The sequence below is a fragment of the Carassius carassius genome, chromosome 43, assembly GCF_963082965.1.
Source record: "Carassius carassius chromosome 43, fCarCar2.1, whole genome shotgun sequence".
In the NCBI taxonomy this organism is placed as follows: domain Eukaryota; kingdom Metazoa; phylum Chordata; class Actinopteri; order Cypriniformes; family Cyprinidae; genus Carassius; species Carassius carassius.
This window is the reverse complement of record NC_081797.1, coordinates 18092898-18115958: the sequence shown is the minus strand read 5'-3', so window position 1 is coordinate 18115958 and position 23061 is coordinate 18092898. Positions and strand designations below refer to the sequence as shown.

Here is a 23061-nt window from a genome sequence, read left to right as displayed (position 1 = left end):
CAGATCATCTGCTCTCAGCCTCTATAAACAACATGCAACAAGCACATTTGCATTTGTTCCAAGTAATTCCACCTACTTTCCATTCAGATCTGGCAAAATCATACAACGGATCATAGTCTAAGAAAAACTTTGGGAACCCTTGTGAAAAAGATGCACACTTCAGCAAAAGAGCACTTAATATGGAAATAAAATACTTTGAATGAATCTACTTAAGTGTGAACTGAATGCAATGCTTTCGGTAATGCATTTATTTAAATTTATATTCAATGCAAATAGATGAACCTAAGAGTAGGTTTTTTGACTTGCTTAAGTAGGACTTAAGTACATCTTTATGTCATTTCATAATTATTCTATTGTCTTTGAAATACGATTAAAGTTTACTGCCTGATGTATGGAAGCCTGTTTCTGACAATGAATAAAAAAATAAATCTTAAAATTCTGATGTTTTTTTTTCAGTATTGTGAAATATAAACTCACAACTGTGAGTTATAAAGACCAGTTCTGATAAAAAAAGAGAACATTTTCTTGCAACTGCAAGTATATATCTCACAATTCTGACTTGTTTCTGACAACTACAAGTTCCTCGGACTTGCGAGAGAAAAAAAAAACCCTGATGCCTTGTTTTATTTTTTATTCAGTGGCAGAAACGAGCTTCCATACGAATGTACTGACTTACATTCGAGGTAAACTGAAATATACCCATAAAGTCATTTCTATTGAAACTCGTCTGTCACGTCAATGATGAAGTTGCAATTTAGTGCATTTAAAATATATTATCTTTAAATGTAATATCAAATAGCAGTTAAAATGAATAGCAAGATCTTTACATGTGCTCTAGTAGTCAACACATCAAAATAAATGTATAATTGACAAAATATCATGAAAACTTAATGGTGTAAGTGTACTTAAATACAAATTTGAAATTAATTAAAAAAATGCATGTTTTAAAAGTGTACTTAAGTGTGTTAAGAAACATGAAAGTGAACTCTCTTTAAGTACACTTAAGTTTAATTTAGTAAGTAGTTTTTATTTTTAAATGTGAAGTAAACTACAAGTGCCCATTTAATACAATTAAGGATTATTTTTCACAGAGTAGTAGTTTTCACCAACAAACTGTCATTTACTTGTCCATGTGAGAAATACGAGGGAAACATGAGAGGATTATGTTATCAAATGCATCACTTTTTTAAGGCTTAATCTTTTTAATACATTTGTTTAAGTCATTTTGTTTAAGACTTGGAATGTTTTTCTTAACTTGCTAAACTCGACTCGATGCAAATTTGAGTCTGTTCATCAAACAAAGCTTATCGTATGGCTTTAGAAAGCTAGAAAAAAAAAAGAAAAAAACTGCACGACATATGGACCAACATTATGATGCTCCTGAGGTTGCTTCTGTGTCCTTTTTCAAGCTCTCTCGCCAGAAAGAAATAGCTTGGAGTGACAAAAATGTGATATGCAAAGCAATATACAAAACTGTATCTTTATATGTGCTTATGTGTTTGAAGAATATGCGTTGTATTTATTCTGTTCATAATTTGCTTGCATTGGCACTAATAAAAGCTTTTTGTCAATAAAGTAAAAAGAGAGAGAGAAAAAGTACTTTAGCTATTCAGACACTTAAAGCACAGTTAAAAAGTATAAATATGTGATTCATTATACTGTACAAATATATATAAACACAAAATCTGTCACTTGAGTGGTTCTTTTTTTTACTAAATTGCACACTTTATGTATTAATATGTACATACAAGATGCTTCTTTTAGGGGGAATAAGTAAACCGTGTCTCTGACAGCTTTTGCAATCTTGCTTTTTATGAAACTGACATGATCCACTAACAGCTGATAAGTGTCCAAAAACGATTCATTTCGAACACTAAATTTGCTTGTCCTTTAAAAACCTTTCGGTGACTTTTCAACTTTATAATTTATGAAATGCAATGCTATTTATACTTTTTATCGCCTGTTTCGGACCACTCTACCAAACAAATCAATCAGATTAATATATAGGCTAAATGAAATGAATTTTTCAATAACATCCAAAATATCAAACCTTTATTTATATTGCCTTGGAATAAGCAACTCTTGGAGCTGACACCAAACAAACTAATTCTGTCTGACTTCAGTATAAAGGTAGCCTTATCATAACCACTGACCAAAACAAACTTCTTCAGCTGTTGATGTGCAGTGTCATTTCTACATTCTAGTGTTTTGTTGTCTCAACCTATACAAAAATGAATCCTGGTTTGTTGTAGGAGCCTAAAAGCGCAGTAACTATGTTTAACCACAGTTTTACTAACCATGGTAAGTGTGGATAAACTAATTTGGTTACCATGGACGGAAGACGGATGGAAATATAACCGGTTAGTTAGAGGAAAAAGGAAAAATTTCAATATTTTTTAATTGAACACAACCCATGACTTTTAAACAACATCATATAAGTAACTTTAGCTAATATGTTAATATGTTAACAGTTAACAGCCGCAAGCGCTCGCGTGAACTTGTGTTTAGCTCAACGAGCAGACGGTATACTAATATATATTTAGGCTATGCAAAAAAAAAACCTTCTCTTACCTGAAGCATGACAAATATCAGAAGCGCCGTGCCTTTCCAAACGGTTTTGACAGAGACACGTCCCATCTTGACTCACGGACCGTGTATTCCCGAGATGCCGGTCTTCAGACCATCTTCAGGATGAGTTTTCTCGACTTCTGTGTAAACTCTTGAACTTGACCGAGCAGTGATGCGAGAGGTGTGAACTCTCTCTCTCGCGGGAGGTGGAGCTGACGGACTGCTGACTGCAGAGTAGTATTAGCAGTGTTAATGTTCCCCGTCTGCTGAACGGAAGCTCGTCGCTTTAAACATTGCCAGAAATAATGACTGCATACCGCCCCCAGGAAGTTATAATGTCCACTATTTTAAACAGGCCAGAGCCCAAACTTATGGGAGTGTGGGAAACAGTTGGGATAGTATCCAGTGAGACACTGCGAGATGTACAGTCAGTAGCCTACTTTAAAAAGTTTAACTTGCTTGTATTATTAGTGCAGTAATAGCCTAACAGAAATTATTTACACTGATGTTTGGACGATATGCTTTAAAATACAGGGCTTACAAAACTTTTCTGTAACTGATGTTTAATATTTGAGGGGACTGAAACTTCCTTTTATTTGCCCCGTTCTTCACTTCTGCTTTCCTCACAGCAGGCAATTCTGATGAAGATTTGCATAACTCCCACACAAAACACGCACAGCTATATATATATATATATAGACCTATGTCCAAACATGACATTAAATATAGGCTATATAAGATCCTTCAGAAATCAATTAATATGCTGATTTAATATCAGAATGTTGGAAAAATTGGTTGTCCAAAAATTGGTTGTATCATTTATTGGAAATTGTGGTAAGCTACTTTTTTTATCAGGTTTAAGTATTTATTGATATATATATATATATATATATATATATATAGTTTATAAGTTTATCATATTCTAGCTGAATAAAAGTGTTAAATTCTTTCTAAATAAATAAATAAAACTGACCCCAAAATATTGTTCCAAAAGAGTTCTATTTTGAATTTTTTTTAATCTTTTTAAACTTATTATACATCAAACAATTAAAAAAGGAAAAAAACACACAAAGTATCATTGGCTCTGAAATGACTGGAGCAATGATCTCGAAAGTCTCGAGAATGAATTACATTTTAAAGTATATTAACGGAGAAAACCATTATTTTAAACTGTAAGATCATTTGACAATATTACAGTTTTTTTTAACTGTATTTTTGATCAAATAAATGCAGTCTTGGTAACCAGAAAAGACTTCTTTAAAAACTGTACAAAATGTGACTGATCCCGAACTTTGTAATATGATATTCATTACTAAATGCATATTAAAAACAAACACTTTGACCTATGTTTTTCATAATATATTACAGGTAATTATAATAGGCTACATATAATTTCATATAATAAGTCTAAAATGAATATAAATGAAAACAAGTTACATGTCATAAATAAAAATATAATATACTCTATATATTGTTTTCCCCTTTAATTCCTTATAATGAAATTGTTATATCCTGATCCAATTATTAATATATTAATTGAGAATATGTACAATGTTATGTGGTGGTAAAATATTTACTATATTAGGCATATATTAAACTCCTCGGCCCAACCCTATACGCTCATTTCATTGTTATTCACCATTGTAATCTTTCTCTTCCTGTTGATTCCTAGAGCCCCATTCTGAACGTTTACTTAAATCTGAGATGAAAATAGTACTAATGATACTTGCGCAATGCCCAAGAGAGGAATTACCATGTTTGCACGCAATTATTTAGAAGTTCTGAAGCTTTTCTTGGTGATTCAGTGTTTACTATGATGATTGTATGATATGGCTTTCGGAGTCCTCTGTGGAGGGCTGTGGGGAGATGCCTACAGACCCTGTCACTGTCCCGTGTCTCCTGGGTCTGGGTGGTTCCTCTCAAGGAGGTCATTATCAGCTTCAATTAAAACCAGTCCCACTGCTCTCTTTTCTGAGTTGGCTTCACGTAAACAAAGAAACCTACAGCACAAACATACAGATCATATCATAAACTCAGCCTCTCTTGATTCAGTTTTTCTTGACAGAACGAGAAATGTGAAATTCTTATTTTAAATACAAACCAAGCTGTTTTCTTTTGAGCGGCATAGAAACCAGCTCGAAACCTTCATGAAATCTGCATGGCAATGTGAAATGATCAAAATACTTGGGCAGTGTAGTAACTGATTACATGTAATCTGGATTATATAATCAGATTACATAAATAGCAAAGTATTGTCATTAGATTAAATTAAATGTAAAAAATACTTGTAATCAAATTAGTTGCGTTTACTGACAATTGTGACAGCATTTGACCAATGGATTTATAGAAAACATTTTCATTTTAAGAAGTGCTCAAATTTAATGAGTTGGGTCAAAAATTGATCTAAAAGTTATAGAAAAGTAGTCTGATTATATTATCTAAAATGTGTAATGGAATGGATTACGTTACTAACTACAATTTTTGTCATGTAATTTGGAATCAGTAACAAATTACAATTTGCTAGTAATATACCCATCACTGCAGGTCAAACTAGACACCGTATTGAGTTTAAAGGGATAGTTCACCCAAAATGAAAATTTGATGTTTATCTGCTTACCCCCAGGGCATCCAACATGTAGGTGACTTTGTTTCTTCAGTAGAACACAAACAAGATATTTAACTGAAACCGTTGCAATCTGTCAGTCCTATAACGGAAGTGGATGGGAATCACGGCTAAAACATACAAAAAATACAAATAAAAAATACACAAACAAAACCAAACTAAACCCTGCAGCTCGTGACGATACACTCATGTGTAAAAACAAAGTGATTGGTCTGTGCAAGAAACTGACCAGTATTTATATGTTTTTTTTTAACTCTGATTCACGCAATGACTGTTCGAACTCTCCTGAATGCGTTCTCAAGCACCAGATGCGTCAGGTGTCTTCTTCTTCTTGCTTTATGGGGGATCGCAGACTTAGAAGTGCATTACTGCCACCTATCTCTCAAATGGACCATTGACACTCCTAATTGAGATTGTAGATAGAGTGTCAATGGTCCATTTGAGACTTGGGTGGCTGTAATGCACTTCAAAGTCTGCGATCCAACTTAAAGCAAGAAGAAGAAGAAGCCTGCTTGAGGACGTGCTCAGGAGAGTTATAACAGTTCGGACATTGCAGAGGTAAAAAACCATATAAATACTGGTCAGTTTCTTGCACAGACCGATCATTTTGTATCTGTACACATGAGTGTATCGTCACGAGCTGCAGGGTTTAGTTTGGTTTTGTTTGTGTATTTTTTATTTGTATTTTTTGTATGTTTAAGTAGTGATTCCCATTCACTTCCATTATAGGACTGACAGATTGCAACGGTTGCAGTTAAATATCTTGTTTGTGTTCTACTGAAGAAACAAAGTCACCTTCATCTTGGATTCCCTGAGGGTGAGCAGATAAACATAAAATTTAAATTTTTGGGTGAACTATCCCTTTAACGAGGATGAAATGGCACATACTGTATAAAGGTGCTACATCACTTAATTTTCACAACTTTTTTTGTTTTTGTGTTTATGTTTGATCAGCTGACCCTTGTTAAACAACAGTGCAGTCCATCAAACACACTGTACTAAATATGGCACCACCCTGACTAAGGTCTACAGACAATGGGTGCTTCTCAAACTGAAGGACACATCCTTGTAGGACTATCTTGGACTATCTGCTACGTCATCAACCCTAGCGAAGGACATCTACGTCTGAAGGATACTTTGTAGGGAGTCTTCATTTTGTGGCCTTCATTCGTCCTGTTTTGAAACATGCATCAGGTGTATCCTTCGTGTCCTTCAATTACCCACAATTCACAAAATAATATATATATATATATTGCCAATGAACTCATCAAGTTTTGTTATGCTATGAAAGACAAAAAATATTTTTGTTATGAAATTGTGCTTTTTCTTTTCTTCTGTTGTAAATTAATGCTGAACTGTGTGTAATGATGTTTATCATTACCGTTACTGCATTAATAGAAAATTTTCAATATAAAGTATGTCAAAGTATAATTTTAATAGTATTTTCGTGCTGTGACCTAAAGATCCCTTTATAATAAGTGATGCTGTCAATGCTGGATACAGCCTGATGCAACAAATTCCCGACAGTAAACTAACGCTCAGCTTTATTTCTGATGTACACCTTATTCCTAATCAGTGTCTTCCCTATACACAAAGTATGCAAGTTGCATAGGGCCCCCAAACCACCAGGGGGCCCCTTTTCTCTCAAAGATGATTCAATGACTATGCGATTAATGACTGTGTGATTAATACAATTTTAGATTTATTTTTGATCTTGGCTTCAAACAATAAAGAAAACAATAGAAAACAATAAAGAATGCCGCATGCTTTTTTTTTTTTTTTCCTTAAAGCAGTGCGCTGTCACTTTTCCTACGTAACATCCAAATCAGTTAAATCTTGTAATGTTACATATTGTACAGTCTCCTGCCGGATATGTGCGTAATACTAAAAAAGAAAGAGAAAAAGCATACTGAGTTGTGAAAGAGAGACTGTTCTCCAGGTAGCTTTTTGTGTGTGCGATTTGAGATGGCGCGAAAACAAGTATACACTACTTTTGGCTTTAGGTGTGCACTTAAATAGACAAATATACAAAAATACATCAAAAGGGGTGATTTTTTTACTTAAATGCAGCTTGCTATTTCACAAGTGAACATAAACAGTTAGTAATGAACATAAACAGAAAAATACTGGATCTGTGCATTCAGTCTTAAAGTGACAGCAGCCTAATAAACCTACATTTAAAATGATAGTTAACCCAAAAATGAAAATTCTGCCATCATTTACTCTCAACCTGTTTGAAGTTATTTCTTCTGTTCAACATAAAAGAAGATATTTTGAAAATGTTGGTCACCAAACAGATGACGGTAGCCATTGACTTCCATAGTACTTTCTTCTATACAATGGAATTCAGTGGCTACTGTGAATTGTGTGGTTACCCAAAAAAGCAAAAGAAGAAACTTTATAAAATTTCTTTATAGTAAGTCATTCTTTTTAGTGCACTAAATTGTTCATTTCTCCCTTTTTTCTGTTATATTTATCCTAACGTTTGAAATGTTCTTCTTCTTCTTCTTTTAAATTGTATTACCGACTGTTTCAACTCACTGTTGTTTGTCAACAGGATCTGGCTCAATTGGTTTTTTTTTTATGAACGTACCCAGAGGGGCCCCCAGAAGTATGGGACTAGCACAAAATAAAGACATAGTATAAATGTGACCATACACTGTGCGTGGACAGTGTCTTTCGTTTATAAATGCAACAACACTTTCTGTGTGAGCGGCTCCAAAGTTAAACAATCACCACTAATAATAATCCATTAACCACAAGAATGGATTCAGTGTGGTCCATTTTCAAGAGAAAGAGAATAACCTGGCCTTTGTAAAGAGAACAACATACTTGCTTTATTCCCTTTGTTTTAAGCGTTATTTCAATCTTTAACGGCCATCTATATTGGTAGATATGTGCAAACAATATTCCAAAACGGGGACGTGTAGATATGTTTTGATTGAATTCTTTAAATGCTTCAGCTTCGGTGTAGGAATGCGAGAAGGATCAGTTCCTGAAGGCCGCTGAATATCGGCCTTTCTTTAGATCATTAACTATATATTTACTTAGTTTTCTCTGCCTAAATACCACTGTCAGTGTCCTTGTGAGAAAAGTCAGGTTATAGAGAGCGTTTACACATTTTTGACAAATGCCAACTGCCCGACTGATTCCCACACAACTTTCCACCATTTTTAATAAGAGTCAGTCATATATTCTACTTGGTTTATTCATTATTGCTTGGTTAATTCATTATAGCCTACAGTATTACTTTCCCGAGCATACAATGCTTCTCTCTTACAACTGTGAAACACAGTAACCTTGACCTGCAGGGGACAGTGTATTTTGCATGATATGCAACTTTATGCAATACAATACTTGCTTCCATTTTGATCTACAGTAGTTCTATTTATAATGTACACTACACGTCATGTACACTGCTGTTAAAAAGTGTTCGATTGGTGGAATTTTTTACCGTTTATGTCTCTTCTGCTCACCAAGGTTGCATTTGTTTGATCCAAAATACAGCAAAAACAGTAATATAGGGAAATATTCTTTCAATTTAAAATATCAGTTTTCATTAGAAAAACTGGACACAACTGTCTCCAACACTGATGATAATCAGAAATGTTTATTGAGCACCAAATCAGCATATTAGAATGATTTCTGAAGATCATGTGACACTGAAGACTGGAGTAATGATGCTGAAAATATAGCTTTGAGTCACAGAAAAAAAGAAAAAAAAAGAAAAACCTTTTCAAAATATATTCAAATTGAAGACACTTGTTTTATATTGTAAAAAAAAAATAAGAAAATTGAAAGATTTTAAACTATTTTAATATTTATTGTGCAGACATATGATTGATATATTACTATGCACCATTTCCAATCAAGCTGTTAGTAAAATTATGTAAATCAAAAAATGTGAAAGTAACACTTTAAAGTGTGCTTAGGAAACACAAAAACATCCATGAAATGAGCTATGAGTCATTTCATTTTATGGAAATAAATAAAGTCAAATATATTTTCCTTTCTAAAGACTGCTCAGAAATCAACATTTTATATTTCTCTTTAGGTTTATACATCATTGCATTCATGGTGAAAACATTTACAGGGTCTGTAACAGAAACTATCTTTAATTAAATATTCAGCAGAAAGTGAATGAGATGCACCGCTGGATGGCAGAGCTTCACTGTCACTGCTCTGTCTCCGCCAGCAGAGAACGCTCGTGTTTATATGACAGCGAATACAATTTGAACAACACGATAAACATGTCTATAAAATGCTTGCCAATTTGACTATTGAATCTGACTAATAAAAAAAATAAAAAAAATCTTAATTTGTTCATCATATATACTATTAAAAGAAAAAGAAAAACATCATGCTGCGTCCCTACGCCCTTAAAGTATGTACTGTTTTGGTGAAAAAAGTACACACTTTTGAGTGTGTACTAGAAGAGTAGGCAAGCGTTGGGACATAATAGCGTCTTTAACGCTCGCATAATTACACGCATCCTGTCACTGCAAACCTGTCAATCATCTTCTCACAGTTAACATCCTTCACACTTCATTTCATTTAACTACCTACCGACCTGGAGAGAAATGAAGTAACGTTAGCACATTGATCTTACATTCTTGGGTTTTTGTACAGAGAACTCTGCTCATATTTTATTGTTATTTTTGCATAATTATGCATTTCATTGTGTTATGGCCAAACGGATGTTTTCACATTGTTGTTGAAGATGAAATATCCTAACAAAGATAACATTAACTATTTTATTAGCAGGTTAAATGTTGATTATAAGTAACTCAAACCCATTTATCCAAACCTCTCTACTCAACAGTCGCTCGCGCGCATCCGCCATGTTTGTAGTTTTTTAACGCTTTTTTAATTCGTGTTTGTAGTTCTGACCGTTGTGCGCAATATTGAGTGTGCACGGATCCACACTTCAAAAATCGACCTGAAATAGTAGACCATCCGGGGACGTCTGGCATACTCTTTTCAACATACTATGCATCGGGACACTATTATTCTAATCTCACATACTATTTAGGATGGATAGTATGAACACTGGGACTCAAGGTCAGTGTCCCTTTAATCTGCGGTTTAGCGCGCTGACGTCAGAGGACCCACGCGCTCCTATTGGCTGATGGTGACGTCAGCTGCATTTTTCCCCTCCAGAAGCATGACCTCATCCTTAGTTCATTTATAGTGCCTAAGTAAGTGCACCTTCTTTTTTCCCGACTGCCCAGTATCTACTGTCGCGCATCTGGCCGTTCGCTGGCGGGACTGAGGAGGTTTTGGTGGTTCTGTTCGCACGTGACCGCAGACTCAGGATTAGCACACACTAGTGACAATGGCTTCCCGTCGGAGCGCAGCTGAGACAGAGACACTCGGGACCGGGGCAAACGGAGGTGAGCGCGGCGCTGAAAGGGGCGGACTGATATTTGAGAACGTGCTTAAGGCTTCATTTGACGAGAGGCGAAGAGCGCCTGTGGTTTTGGGATGGACGCAGTGTTACTGAAGAGTGTCTCGTCTGTCTGTGTGAGTGAGCGCAACATCTTTACACTGACTGACTGGGGAATAGTGGATCATCAATCGCTTGTGATTTATTGTGTGCTCGTGCGTTATAATTACAGGGTCACTGTAACACCATTCAGTGTGTCTCTTCTGATGTGAGGCTTGTGCTGTATGTCTTCTGTACACTGCAGCATGAGTCTGTGGGCTTTGTTATTATAGTCCAGCATTAGGTTTATATAGTGAATGTGATGAACATGATGTCCCTGTAATAATGTCTTATTTATTCATTTTATTACATGAAACAACAAAAACATCAATAACCCTTATATTGATAACAATATATTGTCATTCATTACTCTCTCTCTCTTTATTTATTTATGCACGTGATATTGTTTATTTTGATCTTTAGTTATATGTTGATCAATAATATGTAGCTATTATTGGTATAAGTAATAATATAACCTTTTGATATTAATATGAATAATGAAATAACAATAGTAAACATACTTTTACATTTGTATTAATAGCAAGAAAATCGATATTGACATTATAATCTAGAAAATATACAATAACGTATATACCACATGTTATTATATATTTTGATCACTAATTATTGACAGTAGAAATAATATGTTATTGTAATTATTGTTATTAGTACTAATGTATCTTCAAATGATTATAATCAATATTAACATTTATTAACAATATTTAGTTTAAAATATATTGTAGTGTATAAAGTAATTTTTTATTTATCTTCTAATAAGTAATTTAAAATATAAAAAAATTTTCTTGTCTGATTCCGATACCGATTTTTTACAAGCAAACTGGCCAATTCCGATGCCAATTTCCGATTTTTTTTTTTCTTTTAAGCAACAAACAAGAAAGAAGGAAAGTGTGCATAAACAAGATATTTGGTATTTAATAGGCCAAACTTGCTTTTGGCTATTGAAAACAATAACTGTAACCATCTGAAATTAACAGCAGTAACTGCACAGTAAGTAGCCTACAGTACATTCAATACAAACATAGATGGTACAGACATCAGCATTTTGCTTTTGTTTTTGAATTGGGTTGAAACTACATAGAACTGGCCTTAAATTAAAAGATTAACTGTAACCATGTGAAATTAAAGGCAATAACTGCATAGTTCTACAATCAAAACGACACAATCAACACACATTCTATAAGATGTTTCTTAATCAGCATTCAGTATTTTAGTTTTTAAATTTGGTTTTAAATAAAAAAATAAAAGGTCTTTACCAGTGAGATTAAATAAAAGTAGTGTTGTCAAAAGACCCGGTACTTCGGTACCAAGTCGGTACTAAAAAAATGAAAACTTCACGGTACCAGGTTTCTTTAAGTACCGGTGGTACCGAGGTCCCGTTCAAACCCGGTTCTTGATGCATACATCGCTATGATTTCCGTGAAGCAGAAAACGCGGACGGAATCTCAAAATCCAGTCATGAAAATGAAACTTAGATTTTAAAACGGACAGTCAGTCAAGTTAGCATGAATTAATCAAATCAAATCTCCATATGGACGAGTATCTGTAAATGTTAAGCCGCAAAAGTTGGTTGAAATATGAATCCTGCATGTTCTGTGCGTCTCTGTGTGAATGAATGAATGGTTTGTTTATTACATAGACTGAAGTGCGTGCCGCTTGCAGTAATTTCTGCATCTGCCTTCTCAGTGAAGACATAAATACATCAGCAAAATCATCAGTTCTGTTCTGGGTCACTTCACAAGCATTTTACCGTTTCATTTGAGTAAAACCAGTGTCAATTTAAAGGTATTCACGGCAACCCGTCAAAACAACCCTCTACATTTCGAGTAAGTCACTCGCATATGTGACTAAATTTTACTCTGGGCGACTAAATGATGTCTGTTGTTAGCCACAGGCTAATAAATTCTTATTTTTTTACTCGCCAGTGAGTGTGTTCAAGGCTATTATAAGATTAGCACATTTTCACTCGCTGAACACTGACTTAGCGCTTCAGAGTTCTCTCTTCATCAGGTGAACTGTATTATTTCATCTCACTGGACGCACAGCACACCTGTTTATGCCGAACGGTAAACTCTGTGTGAGGGCGCACAACTCGCCGTCGCTTTACTGATACCGCTGTTTCTCACACATACACAGAGAGAGAGAGAGAGAGAGAGAGTCTTACCACGCTGAATCGACGCGCTACATGTTAACAATATTCTTTGTTGTCTTCTCCTTTCAAAATAATGGAGTTCATTTAGAATTATTCAGCTTTTTAGAACAAGCTGAAGATAAGCCGGTTTCTCCGGTAGTGGGCGGGTCTAATGCACAAATGGCAATTTCATTGGCTGGCGCCGATCTATTACCGTCTCTGTTTTGATTTCAGCAAATCAGTTCGACCGAACGCAGACAACGTAATTAATATTCATGAACCCAGCAGCTCATCAATCCATAGTGCATTGTATATTGTTAGTATGGTAGTACATTTAGTTGTAGTATTATCTTTTAATAATAATTAATATGATCTATTACTATGTTTATTTTTTTACAGAAATCCTCAATGACCAAAAATATCTTAAACATCACCACCAGTTTTAAGTTCAGTTAAAATGACAAATATGCATTCATTAAAAGTTCATTTTTTCATAAAGGCATTGTGCTAGAAATATTACTATTATTTAGTCAAATGTATGTGATACTGCTACTACTGTTGAAAAAATTAATAAAACTTTATTTTTTAAAGAAATAAATCACACAATATTTCTTCCATGTTTTAAATTTAATAGCAAATCCCCTTTATTTACCAAAAAATAAATTGTGTTTAAATTTCATAAATTAAAAGACAAATGAAACTTTGGTGAAACTTGTTTACTGTTTTTCATTATTATATTATTTGTAGAAAAACTTTATACAATTGTAAATAAGTATAAAAAATGGCATTGGTTTTATTTTTAGTGATAAAAAGTTTTTTTTTAATTAGCATATTTTTGTGTTTTGCTTTGGTACCGAAATTGGTACAGAGTACCGTGGATTTTCACTGGTATCAGTACCGAATACTGAAATTTTGGTACCGTGACAACACTTAATAAAAGTATGCTATATAAATACATTTTCCAAAATGTTAAAATCAAATAATGTTGGTACGAATAAAACAAAGATGCAAAGTGTTTCATTCATCCAATTAAAAAAAAAAAATTAGGCTAATGATTCACATCTATATTTTTTTACTTGAGCCAATGAAAAATAAATAACTTATTGTCTCAAGTAAAAAAATATAGATGTGAATCATTACCCTAAAAATGTTTTAATTGGATGAATGAAACACTTTTTTTTCAGTGGGCTACAGCAGGTGATTTTTAAATCAATTTAAGTCTATGTAATTTTAAGGTAAAATAAAAATAATCATCCTAATGCAGAACTGATGTTTATTTCTGGCTTTTTTTAAACGTGTATGCGTTTCTAAGTTCTAATAAAAAAATAAATAAAAAAAAACCTTTCAGTTTTGTCACAGTTTAGTCCGTTTCATTTCTCATCCAACACGTGAGAAGTTGAGCTGAACATCTCTTCACGGTCTACTCGAGTTCAGGGCGCGGACCGGTACAGTATACGCTCGCGCAGCTTCAGTGCGCAGGAAAGGCTCTTATTTCTGCGCCAGTATACCAACGGCTGATCGCTTCCTGCTATCTGTGCCCCAGACATGAAACTCTGCATTTCCAGTACTGATCGGCTGCCTGTGTCCTGTGCACAGATTTCAAAATACTCTTCCACACAAATGACATAGCGAACGATTACAATGTAATCTGTGCACGCAAGCGCACTTCCGAAAAAATCAGCCGAAAAAGACCAAAAACCGGCCGATTGCCGATCGCGTATTTTAAGCAAAAACCGTCCGGTTCCGATTTATGGCCGGTCAACCGGTGCATCCCTACTTACAGTAGTAGTAGTGCATCATTCTTACAGTAGTAGTGTGCATTAGTGCATCATTCTTACAGTAGTAGTGTGCATCACTCTTACAGTAGTTGTGCATCACTCTTACAGTAGTAGTGTGCATTAGTGCATCACTCTTACAGTAGTAGTGTGCATTAGTGCATCATTCTTACAGTAGTAGTGTGCATCACTCTTACAGTAGTTGTGCATCACTCTTACAGTAGTAGTGTGCATCACTCTTACAGTAGTTGTGCATCACTCTTACAGTAGTAGTGTGCATTAGTGCATCACTCTTACAGTAGTAGTAGTGCATCACTCTTACAGTAGTAGTAGAGCATCACTCTTACAGTAGTAGTATGCATAACTCTTATAGTAGTAGTAGTAGTGCATCACTCTTACAGTAGTAGTGTGCATCACTCTTACAGTAGTAGTGTGCATAACTCTTATAGTAGTAGTAGTAGTGTATCACTCTTACAGTAGTAGTGTGCATTAGTGCATCACTCTTACAGTAGTAGTAGTGTGCATTAGTGCATCACTCTTACAGTAGTAGTGCATCACTCTTACAGTAGTAGTGCATCACTCTTACAGTAGTTGTGCATCACTCTTACAGTAGTAGTGCATCACTCTTACAGTAGTTGTGCATCACTCTTACAGTAGTAGTGCATCACTCTTACAGTAGTAGTGTGTATCACTCTTACAGTAGTAGTGCATCACTCTTACAGTAGTAGTGCATCACTCTTACAGTAGTAGTGCATCACTCTTACAGTAGTTGTGCATCACTCTTACATTAGTAGTGTGCATCACTCTTACAGTAGTTGTGCATCACTCTTACATTAGTAGTGTGCATCACTCTTACATTAGTAGTGTGCCTTAGCGCATCACTCTTACAGAAGTAGTGCATCACTCTTACAGTAGTAGTGTGTCTTAGCGCATCACTCTTACAGAAGTAGTGCATCACTCTTACAGTAGTAGTGTGTATCACTCTTACAGTAGTAGTGTGTATCACTCTTACAGTAGTAGTGTGCATCACTCTTACAGTAGTAGTGTGTATCACTCTTACAGTAGTAGTGTGCATCACTCTTACAGTAGTAGTTGGTTATAGATTGTCTCAGAGAGAAAACTTGGTATATATTGATATATACTGATTTGGAATGTGATCTATTTTTGTGATTTAAAACTAAACTAAACCTTCTTCCGCCATAATGTAAAACACACATCAGCCCATGTTTAACAAATCCAGATCATCACAACAGATGATATCACTGCGACAATGATTAACAAATGCATGCAGGCTCTGACAGAACAATGCTCTGCATCAGCTTGCGTATGGCACAGAGTCCAAATAAGTGATGTCATCCATACAGTTAATGAATAACCCGGATTAAGATATTTTGCTTTCCTTTTTCCTCCATTCAGCAATGTTTGTCGGCAGCTGTTCAGGTGCAGTCTGTCATTTTAAAACAATCGCTGTCACTTTAAACAGAGACATGCTTTGCTTTCTTTGGCTGTCAAGCACAAAGGATTTTAGACCCATTCTCAACAAGAATGATAACTGTAACAATAACTATATTAGTGTCAAGTCAACACACCAATGGGCGTTAACGTTCTGTTTAATGTAAGTAAACGCTGCAGTTTTGTTGTCTGCCAATTGAAATGCTCCTAGCGGGGTGTTTACATGACACCGTTTTCAACAGAAAATGGGAAACTTTTTATGTGTTTTGGGAGATCATTTGCATGAACACAGCATTTTCGGGGCCTAAAATTTCAAACTTTTGAAAACGGTGCGTATGTGTAGGCGTGAAGTGTTTCTTTACAAAGTGACGTTGCCAACTACTGAACAAATCTGTTAAATCTGTTAAGGACTAAATTTGCCGTCGTTTGCCGCTACCTACTGGTTTGGTTTCATATTTAAAACTATATTTGCATTTTTCCCAACATTTCTTATTTGTATGTTTAAAAAAAAAAATATATATATATATATATATATATATATAAAACATCTTTGCTTAAATTCGTTGTGCATTCGAAATTTTCAATGCAAATGCATTTATGGCACCTCAGCTTCATCAAATAAGTAAATGCATCTAATGTCACTTCGGATGCAGCAGTTTCTTATGATTCTAGCTAAATTAACTGAAACAATGTAAGAATTAGATGTTAAAGATGGCGCATTTAATAAGTTGAGTGGAAAACTGACAATTTAAGAAATAGTGGGAAATTACATCTGTTTTGTAATATGCATAGACTGTATAAAAACATGGACGTAGTGTCCGTGACGTCACCTGCAGAGTCCTGAAGAGCATTTTTGAAGCTCAAAGTGGGCGAAGCTGACCGTCACCATCTTGGCAGCGCGTTACCGCGAGTCACTCCCGGATAATCGGAAAAAAGGGAAAGAGGCGGGAGCTGGTTGCTTAAGCCACGCCCACCTCGCGAGATGACCGTGTCAGCAGCAGCAATCCACCTGTCACTCAAGTGGCCACGCCCTTAATTATGGAGAAATTTAAGGCTTAAATCTAATGTAAATGGATGAATTATAAAAAAAAATCACCCACCTCACAGTTGTCATGAAGGGAAAAATTAGCTAAATAGACCAAAATAAATTTTTTGAACCAGACTGTAAACATGTTTAGGCTTCTGAGGGATCCAGATTGACGGGAATTGTAATGTTTTATATTAGGTAATTGTCATTTCTTGCAATAAATGTTAACTCAAATATAGATAGATAGATAGATAGATAGATAGATAGATAGATAGATAGATAGATAGATAGATAGATAGATAGTATGATTAGTATATATCAGTTTTTATAAATTTCAGTTAACGTTTATTGCAAGTCATAAAAATGGGATTTAATGGTTTTAGTTACAGTTTTAGTTAACGATAATGACCCGGTTTACAATTTCAAAAAAAAAAAAAATTTTTACAGTGTCAGCCAAAAAAACCCTCTTTCAAATAGATGTCTTTAGTGTAATTTCAAATCCCTGGAAATCAATAGAACAGATGTTTGGGGTGTTTCTCACTTTGGGGATGTGAGGCGACCTTTCTTCTCCTCTCCTCATGCCCAGTCAACTTTTCCTCCTTTTCCATTTTACATATAGTTGCCATGGCAACACTCCGATCGTCTCCACATCAGCACTTTACACCACTGTTTATGCCGGTGTTTTCGAGGAAATACAGTTTCCATATAGATGCATGGATGCAATGCTGATGCAACCGAAATAAAACATGCCACACCTCGTCGTCTCAGAAAATGCACGAAAGGTGTGAATACTAAATAATAATGCATAATAATGCTGGTCACGAGAGAACGCACACCTTCTCTTGATGTCAAACTGCAGTGCACACCCCCCCCTCCCCACAACTAGAGATGTCAAGCAGAAGGAACACCATTAGACTCATGCAGCGTCAGCCTCGTTATGCTCTGACGTGCCTCCACTTCACCATTTCATCCTGCGGCCCACGGGGGGGCTTTTGTCGTGTTATCGACTGGCCGATTGTAGGAGAGGGGTTTCTTTTCTCCAAGGTGTGGCTGAACATCCTTCCCATGGAGCGAATAGAGAGCGCAAAGGATGGTAAGGAGTTCGGGGTCTCTGGTGGCTTGTTGGAATCCTGCATGTGTTTGCGTTCTGGTGGGATGCAGGTAATGGTTTCTTATGGTGACTGAGAATGCGATCAAAACAAAGGCTTCCATGTTGGGATGCTGCTGGTCGCTTGAGGCTGGTCCTCTGGCAGCGTCGCTCGTACCGCGCTGGGTTTGTTTATGGACATGACATAAAAACGAGCTGATTCATTATTGAACTGAGGAATGATTATTTGACTTGCAGTTGTTTGGAGAGCAACGACTATGAGTCTCCCGTGTAATGGAGATTGCTGGTGTGCATTTGTTTATGTTCTCAAACGTGCTGCTGAAATGCTTGTTTTTCTTGTTTTATGTTGCATAAGTGCTTGATGGAGAATTAGTGTGTATTTATGTATGTGTAGATGTGTGTTTGATGTGTGCTGATTTCTGCATGGCGCTGCAGATATCTCAGCGTTGCAGCATCACCCCCCCTCAATGCAGCAGCAGAGGGAATGAGAGATAGATGCAAAGAGAAAGTGTGAAAGTTTGAAACAGTCAAGGTTATTATTCTAAACAAAAACTATTGCAAAGGCGAAAGGGCAAACATTTCCGTTATGTCAAATAAAAACAAACACGTTTGCAAGCAAGCCCATTTATTTTTCTTTTCTTTTTTTTTTTCATTTGTTTGATAATTGTTTTATTTATTTTTTAAGCAAAAATAAATAGAAGCAAAGACTAAAACTATAAATGTTTGCAAAAAAACAAACAAATAAAAACTTTAATATAAAAATGTTGTCATTTTCTGTTGTTTTTTTTTGTTTTTTTTTGCTTAAACTACGATGGAAACACATTTACTGAATAAATTCCATGATGCGCCCTGAAAAAGTAATGTGACTTTGCACTATGAGATGAGATAAACTGACTAACCAGCGGACCGATCTCGTTCACAGCATCTATATTTTTTTTGTACGGTGTCGTCAAAGTATTTCTGTATAATTACTGTCTTACATTACTGCATCCACTTCTAAAAGCAATGACCGTATTAATTGTGTTACGACTGCTCTCTGAAGCGCAAGTAATTTATTACAAATGAAAATGATTATATTCAGTGGCTTCTCCTAGTTTTCTTAGAGATATTTAGTGCCAGTTTGTCAGGAATTTACGTTTTTGTTCTCTTTGAGTCGTTGGATGGAAATTGTGCTTTATTCGCAAATGTTTTATGCGATATTTAAGTTTTGCACATACGTTAAATTCACATCTTAGGATGGAAACATAGCTAAGGAAACAAAATATCTTCAAAATATCTTATTTTGTTTTCCAAAGAAGAAAGCCATACAAAAATGTAAATAATGGTAAATAAATAACAGAATCTGAATTTGTGAGTAAACGTTTCATTATAGGTAAAGTGTTCTATTTACCTGTAGTTTACTCAGTTTTTCTGCAAGAAAGTTATGTTTGAAAGCTTTCTCTTTATAAGATTGTATGAATATTTGATCCCTCTGCAGTGCAATGGAATATTTCCCTCATGCTCGATTGGCTCTTGGTTTAGTCTTTTGCTCTTCATAATGTAATGGAGTGAGGGGTGTAGAGATTCATTGAAGTGTTCAGAAGGTCACTGCATACTCAAAACATCGCCCCACTCATCCAGTCATAAACAATCGCTCGTCCTCCTTCACACATGCCTTCCTCCAACACAGATGCACGTACACTGAATATATAAAGCTGCGTTCAGTCTGCCAAGTGGAATATTTAGACTAAATGTGCTTCTGCAGTAATGAGATTATTGAAAAGACTATATGTGATCCTTGCAGCCTAGGCTATAAATGGCACATTCTTTCCAGTCTTGTTACATAATCTGTATGGCTTCAGTTTCCTAACGTCACATCCTGTCTGGCTGTAATATAAAACAGGGTCAGTATATGGATCGCATGTTTCTGATGTAGATTTGCTGAGCTTTGCCATTCATAAAATAGATAACCATTAAATAAATATGAGCCTAGACTGAAAAATGTTGGTGTAGAGACTATTTTCACTCAGAAATTGCTTGTAAATTTGACAAACCTTGAAATGGCAAGAAACGTTGAATTAAACGTGAAATTTTGAAACTAAAACTGACATCGTTTTTTCTTGTAAAATATAGTCTTAAAATCTTTGTTTTACCGTGTACAGGTTTATTATGGCATCAATAGTTTGTTGGTTATTTACAGTACAGTACATTACAATATTTTGCTACATGAAACTATGATAACTCGTCAATTTATTAATGACCACTTAATTATTTTGCTAAGAATGTGATGGAAATGTTACATTTTAAATATCCATTTAGTAATAGCTATTTTTATTTTGTGCCAAAGTCTGATATTTCTTAAATATATTTTATTAAATTGTTCTAGATTTGAATTATATCCTGAAAATTATATATTGAAATCTTTAAGAATTTTTTAACAGAATCAACCCTGACTCTTTTTATTGGTTGAAAAATCAAGTTTTTAACTTTAAGTAACTGTTATTTATTATTTATTATTTTCATGAAAACACACACACACACACACACACACTATTAAACATTAAACACCAAGTAGCCAACTTTATCTAATTATTAGTTCTTCTGTATTAATTATCATATCAGTTTTAAGTAAATCTATCTTCGTATATTAGCATTTGGCGTCTATATTTGAAATTGACCGTTAGTTTATTTGTTTGAACAGGTAAGAGTAGCTGTCATGATCACTGGCGATATGTAAGAGGAGGCACTCAATGAATTTATTGAAGGTTTTGGTGTGACAGCAGATGCTGCTTGGGCTGCATACTCCCTAACGCCGGTTTCATTCGTGTCTTTAAGGCCATAAACACACGCAAATGCAAATTTAAATATTGGCCAGTGAATTGCAAGTGCTTTGTGCCCTGTACAATACTTAACGTGTATTCTTGCATTACTGTGGTGGTAAGAAAAAGCTTAATACTCAAGGAAACGATAAAGTTAGCTTTAAATGTTTGTGCCATGAATTTAGATTTGTTATTATTCCGACTGCTAGCTATACACACGTCATTTAATTAAATGAACTTGCTAAGCAAGCTTCTCATCCCACTGTTAATCAGCAATGACAGTAGATGGTCTGAAAGATATAAAATTGACTTTACATTAAAAGAAGGCGTTTACATTAGTTTACAATAATGAATGTTATCAGCGTAGTGCAAACTTTATGAATTGAGGTCTGACAGACTTCAGAATATAACAGGGACACACGGTCAGTGGCAAATTTTACTGTCCTCAAGAAATGCAAAGAAAATAATTTAAAAGAGCAGAGGTTAAAGAACAGTACATGTATTTGTAAACATGTTCAGAAAAAATTTGGTAGCACCTTATAATACAGTCCTATTTTTTAATATTAGTTAACAAGAGCTAAGAATGACACATACTTAAGCATTTATTAATGTTGATAATATTAATATTAATTTCAACACTTATTTATACAAAATTAAAAAGAATTTTAGCATTTTCATATTATTTAATGGACCTGAGCTAACATGAACTAACATTACGATTAATAAACACAAAATAATTGATAGTTAATATTAGTTAATACATTAACTAATAGATCATTACTGTAAAGTGTTATCAACTTTAATACCATTTACAAGAAAAGTTAAAATTTAATGACTCTAAAATGTCATGTTGTGTAACCATAAGGTAAAATGTAACAACCAATTTTTTTCTTACAACATTATCAATCTATTATTTTCAAAAAATTTAAATTACTTCTACAATCATGTATTAATTAATCAATATCATTACATTTTTGGGGAGTCACACCACATGATATTTTACAACCAACTAACCTTCACTAAACATAAAAAAGGTGAAATTAACTGATATTTTAAGAAAATTATTGACTTTCACACTGACATAATTTACTATTTTATTTAAAAAGAAAATTTTGGTTGTACCACATGACATTGATTGGGCGACCAAAATATTTTCAAATATTAATTAGCAAAGTAATTTCATTAAAATATATTTGCATAGTCAAATTAGTCATTTACCCAACAATAAATGATATCGGGTTTTCATAGCTAGAAGAATTTCATTTCATGTAGTTCTGTAGAGTGTTTCGAATCCAAAGAGGTTTAAGATAGTTTTTAGTTTTTTACATAAACTCATCAGTCTTTGCTCTGACTATTACGGTTTGCACATATGCCAAAAATAAAATAAGCAGGAAGATACTTAGTTTTTCCTTACAAGAAACAATGAATAAGGAACTACATCACAAAAATGTCCGTTTATGACTGTTTATGAAGTGCTGTCTAAAAATAAAAAATTTAAACATCTGTTGACTTTTGTTTTCCCCCAGACACCATGTGCACCTTGATGTCTCTTTGTGACCCGCGTCAGTGATTTTATCATCACTGATCCACCACCTCTGCATTGGTTGTCATTGTGCGCAACCCTCGTCCAGAGAGGAGTTCTGGGTACCTCCATGGCGGGGGAAAAGGGGCGTCGCAGTACCATGGATATCAAGCGCCTAGCGGGCCTTCTGCAGCGTGGAGCCGGACGATTGCTGGTGATCGACAGTCGGACTTTCTCGGAGTACAACGCCTCGCATGTGCATGGCGCTGTCAATATCTGCTGCTCCAAACTGGTCAAGAGGAGGCTTCAGCAGGACAAGGTGTCAGTTACCGAGCTCCTCCAGCCCAACGGGAAGGTCAAGGTATCAATTGTGTGTTTGAGAGAGTGTGTGGCTAGTTCATGTAATCGAGAAATTGGGGAACTATCGGTCGCGTTAGAAAGGAGGTTGATGTCTGAACGCGGACAGCTGTGAGCCTTTAAAGGGTTCTGTTTACAATGCTAATAGTTTTGTGTGGACTTCACCACCATGTCTGTGCAAAGTATTATAGTGAACT

At 35.0% G+C, this 23061-nt stretch overlaps 1 protein-coding gene across 2 annotated transcripts in view; it reads left to right on the top strand.

Annotated features, from left to right (window-relative positions):
* Positions 1-10345: 10345 nt before the first annotated feature.
* Positions 10346-23061, top strand: part of LOC132124986 (dual specificity protein phosphatase 8-like) — a 43750-nt gene continuing 31034 nt past the window's right edge. The window contains exons 1-2 of one of the 2 annotated variants that reach the window (XM_059536175.1): positions 10346-10584; positions 22512-22868. In XM_059536175.1, coding sequence (XP_059392158.1) covers positions 22638-22868 — 231 coding nt within the window. In that variant the 5' untranslated portion in view covers positions 10346-10584; positions 22512-22637. Of the gene's footprint in view, positions 10585-18020; positions 18173-22511; positions 22869-23061 lie in introns of those variants that run through there. The other variant, XM_059536176.1, reaches the window with a different exon arrangement.